Here is a 20,993-nt window from a genome sequence, read left to right on the forward strand (position 1 = left end):
ACGCTCGGCCGCATGTTGCTCAACCTGTCAAAAAATACCTTGGAACGCTTGGCTGGGAAGTGTTACCCCACCCGCCGTATAGTCCAGACATAGCTCCCTCCGATTATCATTTGTTCCGGCATATGAGTCTCGATTTGGCGGACCAGCGGTTCTCCTCGTACGAGGCTACCAAAATATGGGTTGAGTCATGGATAGCCAAGCAGCGGCCAGAATTTTGGAGAAACGGCATCCGGAAATTGCCCGAAAGATGGGCGAAAGTTGTAGCTAGCGATGGCCAATACTTCGAATAAAATATTTTGTACCGTTTTTTCACAATAAAGCCCCAAATCTTCGAAAAAAACCTTTAAAACTAATTCAACCTCCAATAAATTTTATATTTTTGATAATTATTTTTTCATCTTCACAAAAATATAAACACGCAGACCACAGGTACAGGGGGATCACAATTCTCTCCCTTCTCTCCCTTGTCTGACCAGCTCATCCCTCTCACAGTTTCCCGCAATGTCATTGTGACTAGGAACCCAGATAAGGCTTATATCAAAGAACTCGGACGCAGTCGAAAGTTAGGTCAGGCATTCCCTGACCAGGATCGAGTGCACCGTCGTTTGGCTTTCGGAGTAAATATTTACTTTTCTGACTGTTAGTACGCATGTGAGCAGCCAGTCAGCTTCCTCCTTGATCTCGGCTACCTCAGCCTGGAACACACTGCAGTGGTACAGTAACCTAAATTTGAGTCTGATGGGGAGCTCCTCGCAAAAAACTCCTCCGCCAACTTTTCCTTCCATCTTCGATCCATCCGTGAACAAATTCTCCACTCTTTTCTTCATGGTATATGAGTGGAGAAAGTTCCGGTTGGACTAAGCGAGTGTATACATTTGTGGCAGCACCGCTGCTCAATTAATTTATGACATGTGGCAGCACCGCTGCTCAATCAATTTTATGTCAGTTCGTCAAATAATGTCAACCTTAAAATTCAATGAAAATTTATTCTCTTTTCAACCGGCGACGAGACCACACCATAATTTGATTCAACTTATTTAAGTTCCATTTACTTGTGTATTTAATTGGATATAATAAAAACTTCATATTGGTGACCCCGACGTTTAAAAATAATTTTTTTAAATAATCAACGGAATTCACTCGCAATTTTTTTGGACGAAATTTAACACGCTATCCATAAACGCAATTAAGGAAAAGAAGACCTTATTGCCGCCACGTGGTTTCAACGCGCCGATATTTGCGAGGGTTTGTTCGTCGTATTTTTTCAAGAGGACTTGCATGAGCGATCGTTAGCAGAAATTGTTTGAGGGATCTTTCGTCTGGAAGTCGAATCGTGACAAAATTTTGGAAAGTCTACTTCGTGCATTCAACATGCCTGGAGATAGCGAATCGAGCGGGACTTCGCAGTCAAGCAATACATCATACGTGAGTACTGTTAATTCTATGCCTTTACCAGAAATCAGTCGGATTACAATAAAAGCACCGACATTCGTTAAGAAAGAACCGGATTTATTTTTTATACAAATGGAAGCACAATTCATTAACGGTAGCATTACTCGCGACAATTCGAAGTATAATCATGTAATATCTGTTCTCGAACCTGAGTATTTATCAATGGTTTCTGACTTGATTCGTAGTCCTCCCGCGGAAAACAAATATGAATCACTTAAAAACCGTCTAATTAGTGAATACACTCAATCTGATCAAAGGAAACTCAGAGTTTTACTCACTGAAATCGAACTTGGTGATGACAAACCGTCACATTTGCTACGCAAAATGCGTGATTTAGCCAAAAATGCTCTCACCGATGAGGCAATCAAGTCCCTTTGGATTGAACGTTTACCGGAAAACGTTCGTGCCGTCGTGGCAATTTCAAACGACGACCTCAACACCTGTGCTACCTTAGCAGATAAAGTTGTCGAATTGACTGCCCCAAAACTAATTTCGGAGATCAAATCGGATAACACACTCCTTCAATTGAACGCTCGTATCGATGAATTAGCCAAATCTTTTCGCGAATTTAGAGCGAGCAGAAACAATAGTCCAAATAAATCCCAGAAGTCACACAATTCGAGTCGTTCACGTTCCAAATCTCGTAATAAAAGACCGTATTGTCGATTTCATTATCGTTTTGGGGCCATGGCACGCAAGTGTGAACAGCCATGCGCATTCAAAAAGCCCGACGATAAAAGTGATGAACATTCAAAAAACTAAATTCCACTTCGTCATTTGCGGTAGACGAAGTGGGTCTGAATTATTCTCGCCGCTTATTTGTCACAGATCGTTCAAATTGCCGCAAATACTTAGTTGACACCGGAGCAGATTTCTCCGTTTTACCTCGAAATTTGTTCAATAAATTAAAAATTCCCGATAGCTATAAACTTTTCGCCGCAAATGGCACACCCATAGCTACTTTCGGTTATTTCACTTCTTCAGTCGACCTTGGACTTCGACGTAATTTCACGTGGTCATTTCTCATCGCCGATGTAGCAAAGCCAATATTAGGTGCAGATTTTCTCAATGAATTTGGCCTCTTAGTTGACATCAAGAACAAGCAATTAATCGATGCGAAAACTAAGTTACGCACCAAATGCAATTCTCAATTAATTCAATATGAAAGAGTCAACACTATTGACGACAACTCGATTTTTAGCGATTTATTGCAACAATTCAAAGATCTTACGCTTCCCCCTACTTTCAATAAAGGTAATAATCTGAAACAAAGTTCAGTCAAACATCAGATTGTTACAAGTGGACAACCAGTCTTCTCCCGTGCTCGGCGTCTTAATCCAGAAAAGCTAGCAATAGCAAAAAAGGAATTCGAACTGATGATCAAAGCTGGTATTTGTCAACCAAGCAAAAGTCCTTGGGCAAGCCCCTTGCATATGGTTCAAAAAAAGACAGGACAGTGGCGCCTTTGTGGCGATTATCGCATGCTCAATGCTATCACCACGCCTGATCGATACCCTTTACCTCACATTCAAGATGTGACACACATTTGTGCTAATAAGGAAATTTTCTCAAAGATTGATCTCGTAAGTGCTTACAATCAAATTCCAATTGCCGAAGAAGACAAAGAAAAAACAGCAATTATTACCCCTTTTGGTCTCTTCGAATTCAATGTAATGACATTTGGTTTGAGAAACGCATCTCAAACTTTTCAACGTTTCATGAATAATTTAAGCCATAGTAGGAGTCGTTCGAAGCGCCCAACTGGTTCCAGTGAGTGCCGACCTCTGAACTCTCTCCAACTTCTTCACCGATGTCGTCCTCTCTAGGGAGTTCCACTAGACTATGGCTCCGAGATAGGCTTTACAATAGTATTATATAGCCAAAAAACAACTTTAGGCGGAAGGCCCCATCTTTTGCCAATTGCGCCCTTGCACCTATACAAGGCGATTTTTGCCTTCCTCACTCTTTCCTCAATATTGTAAGCTTATTGTCAAGGATTATACCAGTTAACACATGACTCCCCCACCAACCACATTTCCACAGAAACAGTATTTGATAGTCTGCAACGCTTCCAGTTTTGATGCTCAACTGCTAGCGTTTTCCAAACTAAACAAAATTATCAAGTTTCCGAAATAACAACAGCTATAGCTACCGTTGCCGTTACAGCTGAACACAATAACAACAACAATGACTGCGGCTGCCATTGCGGCTGAAACTGACACCATAACTACAACAATAACTGTGGCTGTCGTAGCGGTAAGCTGGTCCTCAAATAACAATAAACAACAACACCAACAACTGCAGCTGCCGCCGCCGTTGCAGTTCTTAGAATTAAGTCAATACCTACATTTAAGAAATTTTGTATTCTTAAGTTTAAGATATTGTTCAATAAATTCAGTTAGATTCCGGCAGACAACTGAGCGGGACTACTCAACCTCATAACTGGTGCCCAACAAAATTATTGAACCCAACAATAATAAAGGACACAATAAATAATAAAGGGCCCAACAATATTAAGGAACCCAACAATAATAGAGGACACAACAAATTATAAAGGACCCAACAATATTAAGGGACCCAACAATAATAAAGGGCACAACAAATATTAAAGGACACAACAATATTAAAGGACCCAACAATAATAAAGGACACAACAAATAATACAGGACCCAACAATAATAAAGGACCCAACAATAAAATAAAGGGGCCAACAAAATGAAAGGTCTGAACAAAATAAGAAGACACAACAAAAATTAAAGGACCCAACAATGTTAAAGGACCCAACAATAATAAAGGACGACACCAAGGATGAAGTACCTGGGATATATACCTATAAGCATAAAACTTAGAATTAGAAACAGTGTGAATAAAAAAAAAAGGAAAAATTAAAATAAAAAAAAAAACAAAGAAGAAAATGATAAGGATAAAAGTATATATAAAAATTGGAAGCCCAAAAACAAAAAAATTAAAAAACCAAATTTGCATACAACAAGAAACTTAGTGAACATCGGTGAAAAATACGTAAAAAAATTTACCGAAGAATTAAACAATAAAGCAAAAGAAAAATACGAGTGAAATATAAAAATGGAAAAATTTAAACAAAAAAGCAAATAAAGAAAAATCTGACAGAAGAATTATAGTACAAATAAAAATATTAAAGAAGAAGAAAAAAAAGAGAAGAAGAATGAAAACAAAAAAAAAAAAACATTTCAGACCGAAACACAATGAGAAAATATATACAAATTAAAGACGCAAAAAAATAGACAATTAACAAACATAAAACGGAACAAAAACTGAAAATTCGAATAAAAATATAAAAATGAAAAAAGAACTAAATTTAAATTTTTTTAAATTAAAGTTAAATATAAAAATTAAACTAAAGAACTAAAAAAGCGATAAAAATAAAAATATAAATGGGAAACGCAAACAAAAAAAAAAAACGAATAAAAAATAAAAGGGAAAATTAAAGCACAAACACGAAAATTATTGTAGTATATAGAAATGAAAACCAAAATAAAAAAATATACATAAAAATTGAACAATGAAAAAACAACAAAAAAATATAAAATGAAAAAGGACATTAAAAAAAATTAAAGAAAAGTGAAAACTTTAAAATACAAATAAAAATATAAAAGAGACATGGAAATACAATTAAAAATGAAAATTTTAAATAAAAAGAATTAAAAAACTATTAAAAATAAAAAAAGTAAAAGTAAATAAACAAACTACTGATACAAAAAAATAACAAAAGACTAAAATTTTAAATTAATAAGAAGTAAAACACAACTAAAAAGAATTAATAAACTGAATAATAATAATAATAATAATAAACTGATTAAAAAGTAAATGAAAAAATGAAATAAAAAACAAACAAAAGAATTAAACACTAACTTAAAGGAAAAAATGAAAATTTCAATAAAAGTATAGAAATGAAAACAGTAATATAAAACAAAAGACTTAAATACTAATCTTACAGAAAAATTAAAATGCAAATAAAACTTAAAAAATAAGAATAATTACAAAAATTTAAGTCACAGAAAAATTAAAAAAGTTAAAACCCAAATAAATATATATTATATATAAAACACTGTATAAAAGAAAATGAAAAAAAATAAGTAAGATATGAAAATATAAAAATGAAAAAGAAAAATTGATCGTGAAAATCAAATAGTGTAAGTCTGGCATAGTCAGCCGCGTTCGCGAGTGAACACAAATTAAAGGAAGAAGGACTTCCCTGCACTCAACATTCACACCATCATTCCGGAGGACTCCTGCAGCAGAAGCAGCAGACGGTAGAACCATAAGCGACTGGTGTCATCAAAAAGGTCTCTGTAGTGCCCGTCCGCAGAGCGCTCCGCAACGAATGTGCTGTCACTAGGATCCTTAGTAGGACAACAAAATGGAGGCATCCTAGCAGCCGATGGAGAAATAATGCTAGCCTACTCTAAGTTTTAGTTAAGTGAAAAATAATTAAGAAATCTTGTAGAAATTATTGAAAAATTTTTTGTGTGCATAAATTGAGTAAAATCTTTAGGCTCAATCGTGAAAATTATGTGAAAATAATTGAAAAAAAGTAGAGTTAAATTTTAAAAGCTCGATTGTTAAATTTAGTTGCGAAGTGGAAAATATTTTTCTGAGCTAAGAAAAATCCATGAGAGAATAATTTAATTGAATAAATTAATAGTGAAATAATATATTAAGAAATTAAATTTTAAAAAATAATAGTGAATAAGGGCTAAATATTCTGTAATATTATGAGCCAATTAAAAGAAGGAATATCCATGAGAGCAGTCTAGGAGTGAAATAAGTGAATAAAAATTAATTTAAAAAAAATTTAATTAAATTACAATAAAAAAAAAATGTCTTTACATAAAAATATCATTCAATAATTTACGTCAAGATGCAAGTGTAAATCAATATCCAACCCTCATGGAGGTGGATCCCAGGGCTATTCGGGCTATAACCCTCGATTCAGAAGAAATAGGTCTAACGTTTGCAACAACGTGGAGAACCCCCCGATGCAGGTTAGGAATAGATTTAACATTGTGGCGATGACTCCGACACAAAGCTCACAACCAGTAACGTCTAGAAAACAATAAATAAATAAAATAAAATGGAATTAATAACAAAGTAAAAAATATATTGTAATAATAAATACAATAAAAAATAATGTAATAAAATAATTAAATATAAAAAAACCAATAAAATAAAATAATAAAATAAAATGAAAAAATAATAAAAAAAAAAAAATTAAATAAAAAAATCAAATAAAATGATGTAAAAAAATATTATTAAATAAAAAATCAGATAAAATAATATAAAAAATAATATTAAATAAAACAATTAAATTAAATAAAAAATAAAATAAGTATTAAAGAAAACAGAAAAAGGTAAAAGTTAAAAAAGACATATAAGTACAAAAATATAAATAAAATTAAATGAAATATAAAAGTAAAACAAAAATAGAAAACCAAAAAAAATGTTTAAATAAAATAAAAAAGAATAGAATAAATTATTAAAAAATAAAAAAAATAAAAATCGTAAAGTGAAACAGAAAAAAATATCAAAATAAAATTAAATATAAGAAAAAACAAAGAAGATACACATTTAAAGAACATAAAGAAGAATAAATTAAAAAAAGGCACAAAAATAAAACTAAATGTAAAACAAAATTAAGACACTCGAGTAACCGTTCATGTTAAAGACAGTCAACAGTAAATTGATCATAGATCAAGGGTGTCTAATGAATTTATTAATGAAGAGAATATATATAATATAATATATAAATATATAAAGTATGAGCAAAGTAAAGCAAAACAAATCGAATTTATATGAAACTATAATTATAATATATAATATAATAAATTAATCAATTAGAATTAGCTAATTTTCTACCTTCATATGTAGAAGAAAGATTAGCTAACCAATGATATTCAAGCATATAAATCAAACCGTAATCATATGAAACTTAGTACTTTCAATATGATAAGCAATTAAGCATATTAATGAACAGAATATATATAATATAACATAGATATATATAAAGTGTGAGCAAAGTTGGTTTACAAGTAGCCATCACGATTAAGCAAAGGACGAGGTCCCCCAGTATCCTTGCGGAAAAAAGGACGTGTTTGAAACGCAGCCGCTTTGCTAGTGTAAAACTTAAATTAACCAAACGGTTTATGTGTAAAAAAACTGACGCTATTCAAAGCTGCGAATTAAAAAGTAAAACACTTAAAATAAAAATTTTAAAGTGAAAAATTAAATTAGCCAAATGGTTTATGGTTGAAAAAGCTAATAATAGCTGTGAACCGAAAAATGCAAAATCGGAAATTAAAAATTTTAAAGTGAAAACCACAAAAAACCTAAAGGTTTAAATAAAAATACGACCGAACTAATACTGTGAATATATAAAAAAAAAAAAACTTGCAACTAGTACAAGGTGGAACTAATGAGAAAATACACATGTAGTAATATTTGAAGATAAAGTAACTATAAATAACACATTTTTTGAAAATAAGGAGCATAAAATATACGACTATACAGAATATCCTGGTTTACAGAAACTAAATGTTGTTAGAGAATTAGAAGAACTGAATCTGAAAAATATTAAAATATTTATTAAATATTAGCAAAATATTAAAAGGAACCACAACAACATGAAAACAGCCTTATGGGTTACCGAAGTGATTTTATCCATATTAATTATTTTAAAAGTTTGGAATCATAAAACGATTAAGCTTATCATGAAAAGACAACACCAGCAACCCAATAGTGTCAATATACGGGAAATGCTGAGACAAGTGAGTGCACCAAATGGAACAAATATTAGCGAGTAATCGCGGACGACTACACTTAAGAAGGGGAGGAGTTAACACATGACTCCCACACCAACCACATTTCCACAGAAACAGTATTTGATAGTCTGCAATGCCTGCAGTATGACTCCCACGCCAAACAGATTTCCAGTAGAAGCAGTATTTGATAGTCAGCAACGCTTGAAGTTTTGAAGCTCAACTGCTAGCGTTCTCCAGACTAAACAAAATTATCAAGTTTCCGAAATAACAACAGCTATAGCTACCGTTGCCGTTACAGCTGAACTTGAGACAATAACAACAACAATGACTGCGGCTGCCGTTGCGGCTGAAACTGACACCATAACAACAACAATAACTGTGGCAGGCGTTGTAGTCAAAGCTGGTCCTCAAATAACAATAAACAACAACACCAACAACTGCAGCTGCCGCCGCCGTTGCAGTTCTTAGAATTAAGTCAATACATTTAAGAAATTTTGTATTCTTAAGTTTAAGATATTGTTCAATAAATTTAGTTAGATTCCGGCAGACAACTGAGCGAGACTACTCAGCCACATAACTTACCTAGGTACCTTACCTTGTCAGAAAGTATCAGAGGAGCGCTCCCAAGTGAGGGAAGTTGAGCTCTCGGTATTTTATATTTCCTCGTAAATAGGACGAGCTCCGTCTTAAGAGGATTCACCGACAGGCCGCAATCCGTTGACTACCTAACAACTACGTTCGGATATCCCTGCCTCAAGTTGTACAGAGTGTCTCCCGTTTTTCCTCTAACAATTAGTGCCACGTCATCCGCGTAGGCAACTACCCTGCAGCCCCTTTCCACCAGCTCCTCCAGCAAGTCATTTACAGCAATAACCCAGAGAAATGGTGAGAGAACACACCTTGCGAAGAGCCCCTACTCACATGCCGGCGGATGGAGATGCCGTCCGACTCTGCCGCTACAGTTCTGTCGCTAAGCATTTTATAGATAAATCTTATGAGGTCGGTTCCGACCCCCAGTTTACCTAGACACCTGGTAATTACCTCCCGGACGACGTTGTTAAAAGCCCCCTCAATGTCGAGGAAGGCTCTCAATCACTTTCACAATTGTATGCAGGGCATATTCCACCGATCTACAATTGCAATAAGCATGTTTGGTATGCGACAACCGACCCCGAGGAGTTTCGCTTCTTATGTGCAGGTCAATCAGTCTCTCAAGGGTTTTCAGCAAGAAAGTTGAAAGACTGATTGGACTAAAGTTCTTAGGGGCGACATGCAAGCCCTGCCTAACCCTCACGGCGCTCCATTATCTTAGTATATAGCCCCCGGCTACGCCACTCGCATGGATAGGGCTCAACCAACGGTATGATACCTCCACAGATTTCTCCAGTGGGGAGGGAATGATGCCGTCAGAACCAGGCGACTTGAAGGGTTTAAAGGAGTCAATTGCCCAAACCAGGCGACGCTTATCCAGCAACCAGCCCCGGTCAGGAATGTAAGTTGAAATGCTTTCCAGGCCGGTGGGGCTAGGTGCTGGGCTCGCCAGACTATGGGCGTCGAGAAGTAACATCAGTGATTCTTCGCCGCCCATCGCCCAACGTCCCAATTCGTCTAGGTAACCCTAGGGAGCGGAACTCTTCGGGAGTACTCGTCTTAACCTGGAGGACTCATGGCAGTCGTCTACGCTCTCGCAGAAGCATCTCCAAGAATCCTTCTTAGCAGGGTTTTCCTCACTACCCTCATAAAAACTGCAGAGATTGCGCACGCTTCCCTCTTCCATTCCATCCTAGAGATAGTCCCGTCTTCTCTACCGCTTTTCATCACTCCGTGAATGATAGAGCCTGCCTGCTTAGCGACTTCGCTAAACGATTTTGGCGGACCACCACCAATCCTGGGCCTCTTTTCTTGGAAGATATTCTCCTCCTGGGAGCGTTGCCTTTTTACTCCCGAGTCCAATTCTGGCGAATTCGCTTTCCCTCCCTTCTCGCTGCCCTCCTCTGCTCCAATGATAACCTTCCTGGCCCACTCGAGCGTCTGGGAATGCTTCTCAGATAACTGAGAGTCATTCTGGCCACCGTAGCGCTCCAGGATCTTGGTAGCCATACGAAGATCAGAGAAGGACCGTTTGCTCTGCCCTGCCTGCCGTTTGAGCCTAGTGGAGGGTATTCGAAGAGATACCCCAAAAGTCCCCGGAAAACTAGGGGAAAGCCCTTTGTTGGTGCTGGCTTCTCCTTCCAACGCCACTACTCTAGGATCGCAGATGGTTCCGTCTGTGATCCGCTACCTATAAAAGTTGGATTCCCACCTGAGACCCCCGGATTAATGCTAAAAGTTGGTTCCGATTTGCCCTCGGTGTCTCCCTTGGTCACTGCCTTACGCGTCGGTTCGCACGCATTACCCGCACTAGCTGGTATATATTCTCATAGACTTAAAATTGAAAGATCTGTGCGTCTCCCTAATGCTTGCAGTGTCTTTCAGGCGGAAGTACTGGCAATTGGGGAAGCTTGTAGGCTACTAATCGCAGATCCCTCTTTTAAGGGCAATATCGCTATTCTTTCAGATAGCCAAGCTGCAATCCAGGCACTGAGTTCAGCTACAACAACCTCTAAAGTAGTGGAGCAAAGTAGAAATAGCCTCACCACCTTGAGCGAGAACCATGAACTTACCTTAATCTGGGTCCCGGCACATCGGAGCATCGAAGGTAATGAAAAAGCGGACGAACTGGCAAGAAGGGGATCTGCCATGAATATCGCCCTTGCAGAATCGGTATTAGTGGTGTGAATCAAGAGTGCAATTTCCCTAAAATACCTCCGAATTGCAGATTGTAGATGGAGAGACCAGACAAAATGCAAAATTAGCAGAACGTTATGGCCCACCTACAACCATAAGCAATCGTCAACATTGATCAACATGAAACGACGGGACGCCTGGAGACTAACGGCAGTCATAACTGGCTTTTTGTCTGTGGGAGAACAAGCAGCCAAAATGGGCATCCCTCACAACACATACTGTCACAGTTGTAAACAACCGGAGAAAAAGGAAACAATCAACAACATTTTCTCTGCGAATGCCCTGCCCTATGGAAGGACAGAATGTTAACCCTGGGTAAACCGCTGTTAGAGAGCCTGGAACAGCTGTCTGGCTTATATGTCAACAACCTGATAAGGTTCCTGAACCGCACAGACTGAATATAGTCATGCTGTAAATAACTGGTAAACAAGTTGGTAACGAGGATGTGGTAACAAAAAGGTGCAGAAGCGATAGTTGGATTCTGGAAGAATCACCACTTAAACCAACCAACCGCCACTAGGGAATACCCCCCGGGGCAAAAATTTTTCAGGAGGCGATTTCACTCCTCCTGTCCTGAGAGAGGTGATTTTGGGATTCGGTTCCGAATTCCCGCTACCCCCTGAAGCTCAGGTTTCCACCGTTCATAATTCAAAAGAAGGAAGGCCGTTGAGGCCGCAGATCATTTAGCGCTACCCAGGGTGCACCACGCGGAGGCGTGTTTATTTAAAGCTAAGATAAACGTAACAAAACTTTACTCCATAAGTAAAATATTAATGAAAATTTTGATTTCTGGAGCAATGTTATTTATAGCGACGAGATTCAATTGAACATTTTTCAATCGGATGGAAGGATTCGAGTCTGGAGAAAACCCAATACCGAATTCAAAAAAGTAATACACTAAGTACAGTGAATCGTGGTGGTGGGGGTGTAATGGTGTAGGGTTGTATGTCAACGGTAGGCGTGGGTAGTCTTGTATTTATTGATGGTATTTCGGATAAACCTAATCACACAATCCATCGTAGCAAATCTCCGAATGTAAATGTCCGCTCCGAATCGGAGCAATTTTTTATCATGCAACCCATGTGAATTCGAAAAAGTTGTTGCCATACGCATATTTTAAATTTTGCCGTTTCGAAATCAGATGTTTTGCAATAAATTGTAATTTAAATAAAGACAAGCGTAAATAAATTTAATAAGACTGAAATATATATTGGAAAATCAAAATGGATTTCCTGGTGCGATTTTATGTGTAGACGGAACACACATTAAAATTGTTGCGCCAGCTAAAGACAAATTCCTGTATTTTAATCGTAAAGGGTAGTATAGCATCAATGTTATGATTGTAAGTCTTGCAAAAACAGATATTTCTAATATCTTTCTAATTTTTCATTTATTGCAGATATGCGATAATAAAATGAGAACTCGTTACGTGAATGCGCAGTATCCTGGCAGCAACCACGATGCTCATATTTGGAACGTAAGCAGCGCGCGAAATTTTTTGAAAATAAACACCTAAACGGCGAACGAAACACTTGGCTTTTGGGTATGTGCATACACATATAGACCGTTTGAATAATTTTTTGCTGAAATGATTTTATTTATTTCACAGGAGACGCTGGATATGCTCTAGAGTCATGGTTAATGACACCTTTTCGTTCACCTACAACAGGAAGCGCCGAAAAAAACTACAATAAAATACATGCAAAAGCAAGAAATACTATAAAAAAGGACCATAGGTGTATTTAAGAACCGATTCAGATGCCTTCTGGGTGCTCGTGAGCTTTATTATGAACCCATGAAGGTTTGCCAAATAGTGAACGTTGCAGCATTGCACAATATTTGTATCCATTATCGCGGGGTTGATGATTTTTCAGAAAATGTTGAAGAAAGCCATTTTAATCAAACGTATGAGCCTTCTCCTTCAACATATACTGATGCAGCTATTCGGATAAGGGAATCTATATCTTCAACATTAACACGACTATAATATTCAATTAAAAAATATCAAGACTTGTATGTTTTATGTATTATATGTATGTCTGTTCTTTTTTGTTTTTCGCTAGCTTCCTTTTCATATACGCCTTCCAGTCTAGCCATACCTAGTAAATACGATGTATAAGCATGCATATATACACACAAGTAAGGCACGAAAATTATTGTAGTATATAGAAATGAAAACCAAAATAAAAAAATATACATAAAAATTGAACAATGAAAAAACAACAAAAAAATATAAAATGAAAAAGGACATTAAAAAAAATTAAAGAAAAGTGAAAACTTTAAAATACAAATAAAAATATAAAAGAGACATGGAAATACAATTAAAAATGAAAATTTTAAATAAAAAGAATTAAAAAACTATTAAAAATAAAAAAAAGTAAAAGTAAATAAACAAACTACTGATACAAAAAAATAACAAAAGACTAAAATTTTAAATTAATAAGAAGTAAAACACAACTAAAAAGAATTAATAAACTGAATAATAATAATAATAATAATAAACTGATTAAAAAATAAATGAAAAAATGAAATAAAAAACAAACAAAAGAATTAAACACTAACTTAAAGGAAAAAATGAAAATTTCAATAAAAGTATAGAAATGAAAACAGTAATATAAAACAAAAGACTTAAATACTAATCTTACAGAAAAATTAAAATGCAAATAAAACTTAAAAAATAAGAATAATTACAAAAATTTAAGTCACAGAAAAATTAAAAAAGTTAAAACCCAAATAAATATATATTATATATAAAACACTGTATAAAAGAAAATGAAAAAAGATAAGTAAGATATGAAAATATAAAAATGAAAAAGAAAAATTGATCGTGAAAATCAAAAAGTGTAAGTCTGGCATAGTCAGCCGCGTTCGCGAGTGAACACAAATTAAAGGAAGAAGGACTTCCCTGCACTCAACATTCACACCATCATTCCGGAGGACTCCTGCAGCAGAAGCAGCAGACGGTAGAACCATAAGCGACTGGTGTCATCAAAAAGGTCTCTGTAGTGCCCGTCCGCAGAGCGCTCCGCAACGAAAGTGCTGTCACTAGGATCCTTAGTAGGACAACAAAATGGAGGCATCCTAGCAGCCGATGGAGAAATAATGCTAGCCTACTCTAAGTTTTAGTTAAGTGAAAAATAATTAAGAAATCTTGTAGAAATTATTGAAAAATTTTTTGTGTGCATAAATTGAGTAAAATCTTTAGGCTCAATCGTGAAAATTATGTGAAAATAATTGAAAAAAAGTAGAGTTAAATTTTAAAAGCTCGATTGTTAAATTTAGTTGCGAAGTGGAAAATATTTTTCTGAGCTAAGAAAAATCCATGAGAGAATAATTTAATTGAATAAATTAATAGTGAAATAATATATTAAGAAATTAAATTTTAAAAAATAATAGTGAATAAGGGCTAAATATTCTGTAATATTATGAGCCAATTAAAAGAAGGAATATCCATGAGAGCAGTCTAGGAGTGAAATAAGTGAATAAAAATTAATTTAAAAAAAATTTAATTAAATTACAATAAAAAAAAAATGTCTTTACATAAAAATATCATTCAATAATTTACGTCAAGATGCAAGTGTAAATCAATATCCAACCCTCATGGAGGTGGATCCCAGGGCTATTCGGGCTATAACCCTCGATTCAGAAGAAATAGGTCTAACGTTTGCAACAACGTGGAGAACCCCCCGATGCAGGTTAGGAATAGATTTAACATTGTGGCGATGACTCCGACACAAAGCTCACAACCAGTAACGTCTAGAAAACAATAAATAAATAAAATAAAATGGAATTAATAACAAAGTAAAAAATATATTGTAATAATAAATACAATAAAAAATAATGTAATAAAATAATTAAATATAAAAAAACCAATAAAATAAAATAATAAAATAAAATGAAAAAATAATAAAAAAAAAAAAATTAAATAAAAAAATCAAATAAAATGATGTAAAAAAATATTATTAAATAAAAAATCAGATAAAATAATATAAAAAATAATATTAAATAAAACAATTAAATTAAATAAAAAATAAAATAAGTATTAAAGAAAACAGAAAAAGGTAAAAGTTAAAAAAGACATATAAGTACAAAAATATAAATAAAATTAAATGAAATATAAAAGTAAAACAAAAATAGAAAACCAAAAAAAATGTTTAAATAAAATAAAAAAGAATAGAATAAATTATTAAAAAATAAAAAAAATAAAAATCGTAAAGTGAAACAGAAAAAAATATCAAAATAAAATTAAATATAAGAAAAAACAAAGAAGATACACATTTAAAGAACATAAAGAAGAATAAATTAAAAAAAGGCACAAAAATAAAACTAAATGTAAAACAAAATTAAGACACTCGAGTAACCGTTCATGTTAAAGACAGTCAACAGTAAATTGATCATAGATCAAGGGTGTCTAATGAATTTATTAATGAAGAGAATATATATAATATAATATATAAATATATAAAGTATGAGCAAAGTAAAGCAAAACAAATCGAATTTATATGAAACTATATTATAATTATAATATATAATATAATAAATTAATCAATTAGAATTAGCTAATTTTCTACCTTCATATGTAGAAGAAAGATTAGCTAACCAATGATATTCAAGCATATAAATCAAACCGTAATCATATGAAACTTAGTACTTTCAATATGATAAGCAATTAAGCATATTAATGAACAGAATATATATAATATAACATAGATATATATAAAGTGTGAGCAAAGTTGGTTTATAAGTAACCATCACGATTAAGCAAAGGACGAGGTCCCCCAGTATCCTTGCGGAAAAAAGGACGTGTTTGAAACGCAGCCGCTTTGCTAGTGTAAAACTTAAATTAACCAAACGGTTTATGTGTAAAAAAACTGACGCTATTCAAAGCTGCGAATTAAAAAGTAAAACACTTAAAATAAAAATTTTAAAGTGAAAAATTAAATTAGCCAAATGGTTTTTGGTTGAAAAAGCTAATAATAGCTGTGAACCGAAAAATGCAAAATCGGAAATTAAAAATTTTAAAGTGAAAACCACAAAAAACCTAAAGGTTTAAATAAAAATACGACCGAACTAATACTGTGAATATATAAAAAAAAAAAAACTTGCAACTAGTACAAGGTGGAACTAATGAGAAAATACACATGTAGTAATATTTGAAGATAAAGTAACTATAAATAACACATTTTTTGAAAATAAGGAGCATAAAATATACGACTATACAGAATATCCTGGTTTACAGAAACTAAATGTTGTTAGAGAATTAGAAGAACTGAATCTGAAAAATATTAAAATATTTATTAAATATTAGCAAAATATTAAAAGGAACCACAACAACATGAAAACAGCCTTATGGGTTACCGAAGTGATTTTATCCATATTAATTATTTTAAAAGTTTGGAATCATAAAACGATTAAGCTTATCATGAAAAGACAACACCAGCAACCCAATAGTGTCAATATACGGGAAATGCTGAGACAAGTGAGTGCACCAAATGGAACAAATATTAGCGAGTAATCGCGGACGACTACACTTAAGAAGGGGAGGAGTTAACACATGACTCCCACACCAACCACATTTCCACAGAAACAGTATTTGATAGTCTGCAATGCCTGCAGTATGACTCCCACGCCAAACAGATTTCCAGTAGAAGCAGTATTTGATAGTCAGCAACGCTTGAAGTTTTGAAGCTCAACTGCTAGCGTTCTCCAGACTAAACAAAATTATCAAGTTTCCGAAATAACAACAGCTATAGCTACCGTTGCCGTTACAGCTGAACTTGAGACAATAACAACAACAATGACTGCGGCTGCCGTTGCGGCTGAAACTGACACCATAACAACAACAATAACTGTGGCAGGCGTTGTAGTCAAAGCTGGTCCTCAAATAACAATAAACAACAACACCAACAACTGCAGCTGCCGCCGCCGTTGCAGTTCTTAGAATTAAGTCAATACATTTAAGAAATTTTGTATTCTTAAGTTTAAGATATTGTTCAATAAATTTAGTTAGATTCCGGCAGACAACTGAGCGAGACTACTCAGCCACATAACTTACCTAGGTACCTTACCTTGTCAGAAAGTATCAGAGGAGCGCTCCCAAGTGAGGGAAGTTGAGCTCTCGGTATTTTATATTTCCTCGTAAATAGGACGAGCTCCGTCTTAAGAGGATTCACCGACAGGCCGCAATCCGTTGACTACCTAACAACTACGTTCGGATATCTCTGCCTCAAGTTGTACAGAGTGTCTCCCGTTTTTCCCCTAACAATTAGTGCCACGTCATCCGCGTAGGCAACTACCCTGCAGCCCCTTTCCACCAGCTCCTCCAGCAAGTCATTTACAGCAATAACCCAGAGAAATGGTGAGAGAACACACCTTGCGAAGAGCCCCTACTCACATGCCGGCGGATGGGGATGCCGTCCGACTCTGCCGCTACAGTTCTGTCGCTAAGCATTTTATAGATAAATCTTATGAGGTCGGTTCCGACCCCCAGTTTACCTAGACACCTGGTAATTACCTCCCGGACGACGTTGTTAAAAGCCCCCTCAATGTCGAGGAAGGCTCTCAATCACTTTCACAATTGTATGCAGGGCATATTCCACCGATCTACAATTGCAATAAGCATGTTTGGTATGCGACAACCGACCCCGAGGAGTTTCGCTTCTTATGTGCAGGTCAATCAGTCTCTCAAGGGTTTTCAGCAAGAAAGTTGAAAGACTGATTGGACTAAAGTTCTTAGGGGCGACATGCAAGCCCTGCCTAACCCTCACGGCGCTCCATTATCTTAGTATATAGCCCCCGGCTACGCCACTCGCATGGATAGGGCTCAACCAACGGTATGATACCTCCACAGATTTCTCCAGTGGGGAGGGAATGATGCCGTCAGAACCAGGCGACTTGAAGGGTTTAAAGGAGTCAATTGCCCAAACCAGGCGACGCTTATCCAGCAACCAGCCCCGGTCAGGAATGTAAGTTGAAATGCTTTCCAGGCCGGTGGGGCTAGGTGCTGGGCTCGCCAGACTATGGGCGTCGAGAAGTAACATCAGTGATTCTTCGCCGCCCATCGCCCAACGTCCCAATTCGTCTAGGTAACCCTAGGGAGCGGAACTCTTCGGGAGTACTCGTCTTAACCTGGAGGACTCATGGCAGTCGTCTACGCTCTCGCAGAAGCATCTCCAAGAATCCTTCTTAGCAGGGTTTTCCTCACTACCCTCATAAAAACTGCAGAGATTGCGCACGCTTCCCTCTTCCATTCCATCCTAGAGATAGTCCCGTCTTCTCTACCGCTTTTCATCACTCCGTGAATGATAGAGCCTGCCTGCTTAGCGACTTCGCTAAACGATTTTGGCGGACCACCACCAATCCTGGGCCTCTTTTCTTGGAAGATATTCTCCTCCTGGGAGCGTTGCCTTTTTACTCCCGAGTCCAATTCTGGCGAATTCGCTTTCCCTCCCTTCTCGCTGCCCTCCTCTGCTCCAATGATAACCTTCCTGGCCCACTCGAGCGTCTGGGAATGCTTCTCAGATAACTGAGAGTCATTCTGGCCACCGTAGCGCTCCAGGATCTTGGTAGCCATACGAAGATCAGAGAAGGACCGTTTGCTCTGCCCTGCCTGCCGTTTGAGCCTAGTGGAGGGTATTCGAAGAGATACCCCAAAAGTCCCCGGAAAACTAGGGGAAAGCCCTTTGTTGGTGCTGGCTTCTCCTTCCAACGCCACTACTCTAGGATCGCAGATGGTTCCGTCTGTGATCCGCTACCTATAAAAGTTGGATTCCCACCTGAGACCCCCGGATTAATGCTAAAAGTTGGTTCCGATTTGCCCTCGGTGTCTCCCTTGGTCACTGCCTTACGCGTCGGTTCGCACGCATTACCCGCACTAGCTGGTATATATTCTCATAGACTTAAAATTGAAAGATCTGTGCGTCTCCCTAATGCTTGCAGTGTCTTTCAGGCGGAAGTACTGGCAATTGGGGAAGCTTGTAGGCTACTAATCGCAGATCCCTCTTTTAAGGGCAATATCGCTATTCTTTCAGATAGCCAAGCTGCAATCCAGGCACTGAGTTCAGCTACAACAACCTCTAAAGTAGTGGAGCAAAGTAGAAATAGCCTCACCACCTTGAGCGAGAACCATGAACTTACCTTAATCTGGGTCCCGGCACATCGGAGCATCGAAGGTAATGAAAAAGCGGACGAACTGGCAAGAAGGGGATCTGCCATGAATATCGCCCTTGCAGAATCGGTATTAGTGGTGTGAGTCAAGAGTGCAATTTCCCTAAAATACCTCCGAATTGCAGATTGTAGATGGAGAGACCAGACAAAATGCAAAATTAGCATAACGTTATGGCCCACCTACAACCATAAGCGATCGTCAACATTGATCAACATGAAACGACGGGACGCCTGGAGACTAACGGCAGTCATAACTGGCTTTTTGTCTGTGGGAGAACAAGCAGCCAAAATGGGCATCCCTCACAACACATACTGTCACAGTTGTAAACAACCGGAGAAAAAGGAAACAATCAACAACATTTTCTCTGCGAATGCCCTGCCCTATGGAAGGACAGAATGTTAACCCTGGGTAAACCGCTGTTAGAGAGCCTGGAACAGCTGTCTGGCTTATATGTCAACAACCTGATAAGGTTCCTGAACCGCACAGACTGAATATAGTCATGCTGTAAATAACTGGTAAACAAGTTGGTAACGAGGATGTGGTAACAAAAAGGTGCAGAAGCGATAGTTGGATTCTGGAAGAATCACCACTTAAACCAACCAACCGCCACTAGGGAATACCCCCCGGGGCAAAAATTTTTCAGGAGGCGATTTCACTCCTCCTGTCCTGAGAGAGGTGATTTTGGGATTCGGTTCCGAATTCCCGCTACCCCCTGAAGCTCAGGTTTCCACCGTTCATAATTCAAAAGAAGGAAGGCCGTTGAGGCCGCAGATCATTTAGCGCTACCCAGGGTGCACCACGCGGAGGCGTGTTTATTTAAAGCTAAGATAAACGTAACAAAACTTTACTCCATAAGTAAAATATTAATGAAAATTTTGATTTCTGGAGCAATGTTATTTATAGCGACGAGATTCAATTGAACATTTTTCAATCGGATGGAAGGATTCGAGTCTGGAGAAAACCCAATACCGAATTCAAAAAAGTAATACACTAAGTACAGTGAATCGTGGTGGTGGGGGTGTAATGGTGTAGGGTTGTATGTCAACGGTAGGCGTGGGTAGTCTTGTATTTATTGATGGTATTTCGGATAAACCTAATCACACAATCCATCGTAGCAAATCTCCGAATGTAAATGTCCGCTCCGAATCGGAGCAATTTTTTATCATGCAACCCATGTGAATTCGAAAAAGTTGTTGCCATACGCATATTTTAAATTTTGCCGTTTCGAAATCAGATGTTTTGCAATAAATTGAAATTTAAATAAAGACAAGCGTAAATAAATTTAATAAGACTGAAATATATATTGGAAAATCAAAATGGATTTCCTGGTGCGATTTTATGTGTAGACGGAACACACATTAAAATTGTTGCGCCAGCTAAAGACAAATTCCTGTATTTTAATCGTAAAGGGTAGTATAGCATCAATGTTATGATTGTAAGTCTTGCAAAAACAGATATTTCTAATATCTTTCTAATTTTTCACTTATTGCAGATATGCGATAATAAAATGAGAACTCGTTACGTGAATGCGCAGTATCCTGGCAGCAACCACGATGCTCATATTTGGAACGTAAGCAGCGCGCGAAATTTTTTGAAAATAAACACCTAAACGGCGAACGAAACACTTGGCTTTTGGGTATGTGCATACACATATAGACCGTTTGAATAATTTTTTGCTGAAATGATTTTATTTATTTCACAGGAGACGCTGGATATGCTCTAGAGTCATGGTTAATGACACCTTTTCGTTCACCTACAACAGGAAGCGCCGAAAAAAACTACAATAAAAT

The 20,993-nt window shown here is 36.6% G+C and overlaps 1 protein-coding gene across 1 annotated transcript; it reads left to right on the forward strand.

The window, feature by feature from the left end:
• Positions 1–1,371: 1,371 nt before the first annotated feature.
• Positions 1,372–20,926, forward strand: LOC128870067 (uncharacterized). Its single transcript, XM_054112666.1, has 5 exons — positions 1,372–2,191; positions 2,239–3,122; positions 12,436–12,513; positions 20,696–20,773; positions 20,906–20,926. Exons 1-5 carry the CDS (start codon positions 1,372–1,374, stop codon positions 20,924–20,926), a joined length of 1,881 nt encoding a protein of 626 aa, XP_053968641.1.
• Positions 20,927–20,993: the final 67 nt, after the last annotated feature.

This window comes from Anastrepha ludens, chromosome X (assembly GCF_028408465.1).
Source record: "Anastrepha ludens isolate Willacy chromosome X, idAnaLude1.1, whole genome shotgun sequence".
In the NCBI taxonomy this organism is placed as follows: Eukaryota; Metazoa; Arthropoda; class Insecta; order Diptera; family Tephritidae; genus Anastrepha; species Anastrepha ludens.

Coding starts and splice junctions, on each gene's coding strand:
- LOC128870067 (XM_054112666.1), top strand. CDS start 1,372: ATGCCTGGAGATAGCGAATCGAGCGGGACTTCGCAGTCAAGCAATACA. Junction 12,514..20,695: donor ACGATGCTCATATTTGGAAC/GTAAGCAGCGCG, acceptor CACTTATTGCAG/ATATGCGATAATAAAATGAG. Junction 20,774..20,905: donor ACGATGCTCATATTTGGAAC/GTAAGCAGCGCG, acceptor TTTATTTCACAG/GAGACGCTGGATATGCTCTA.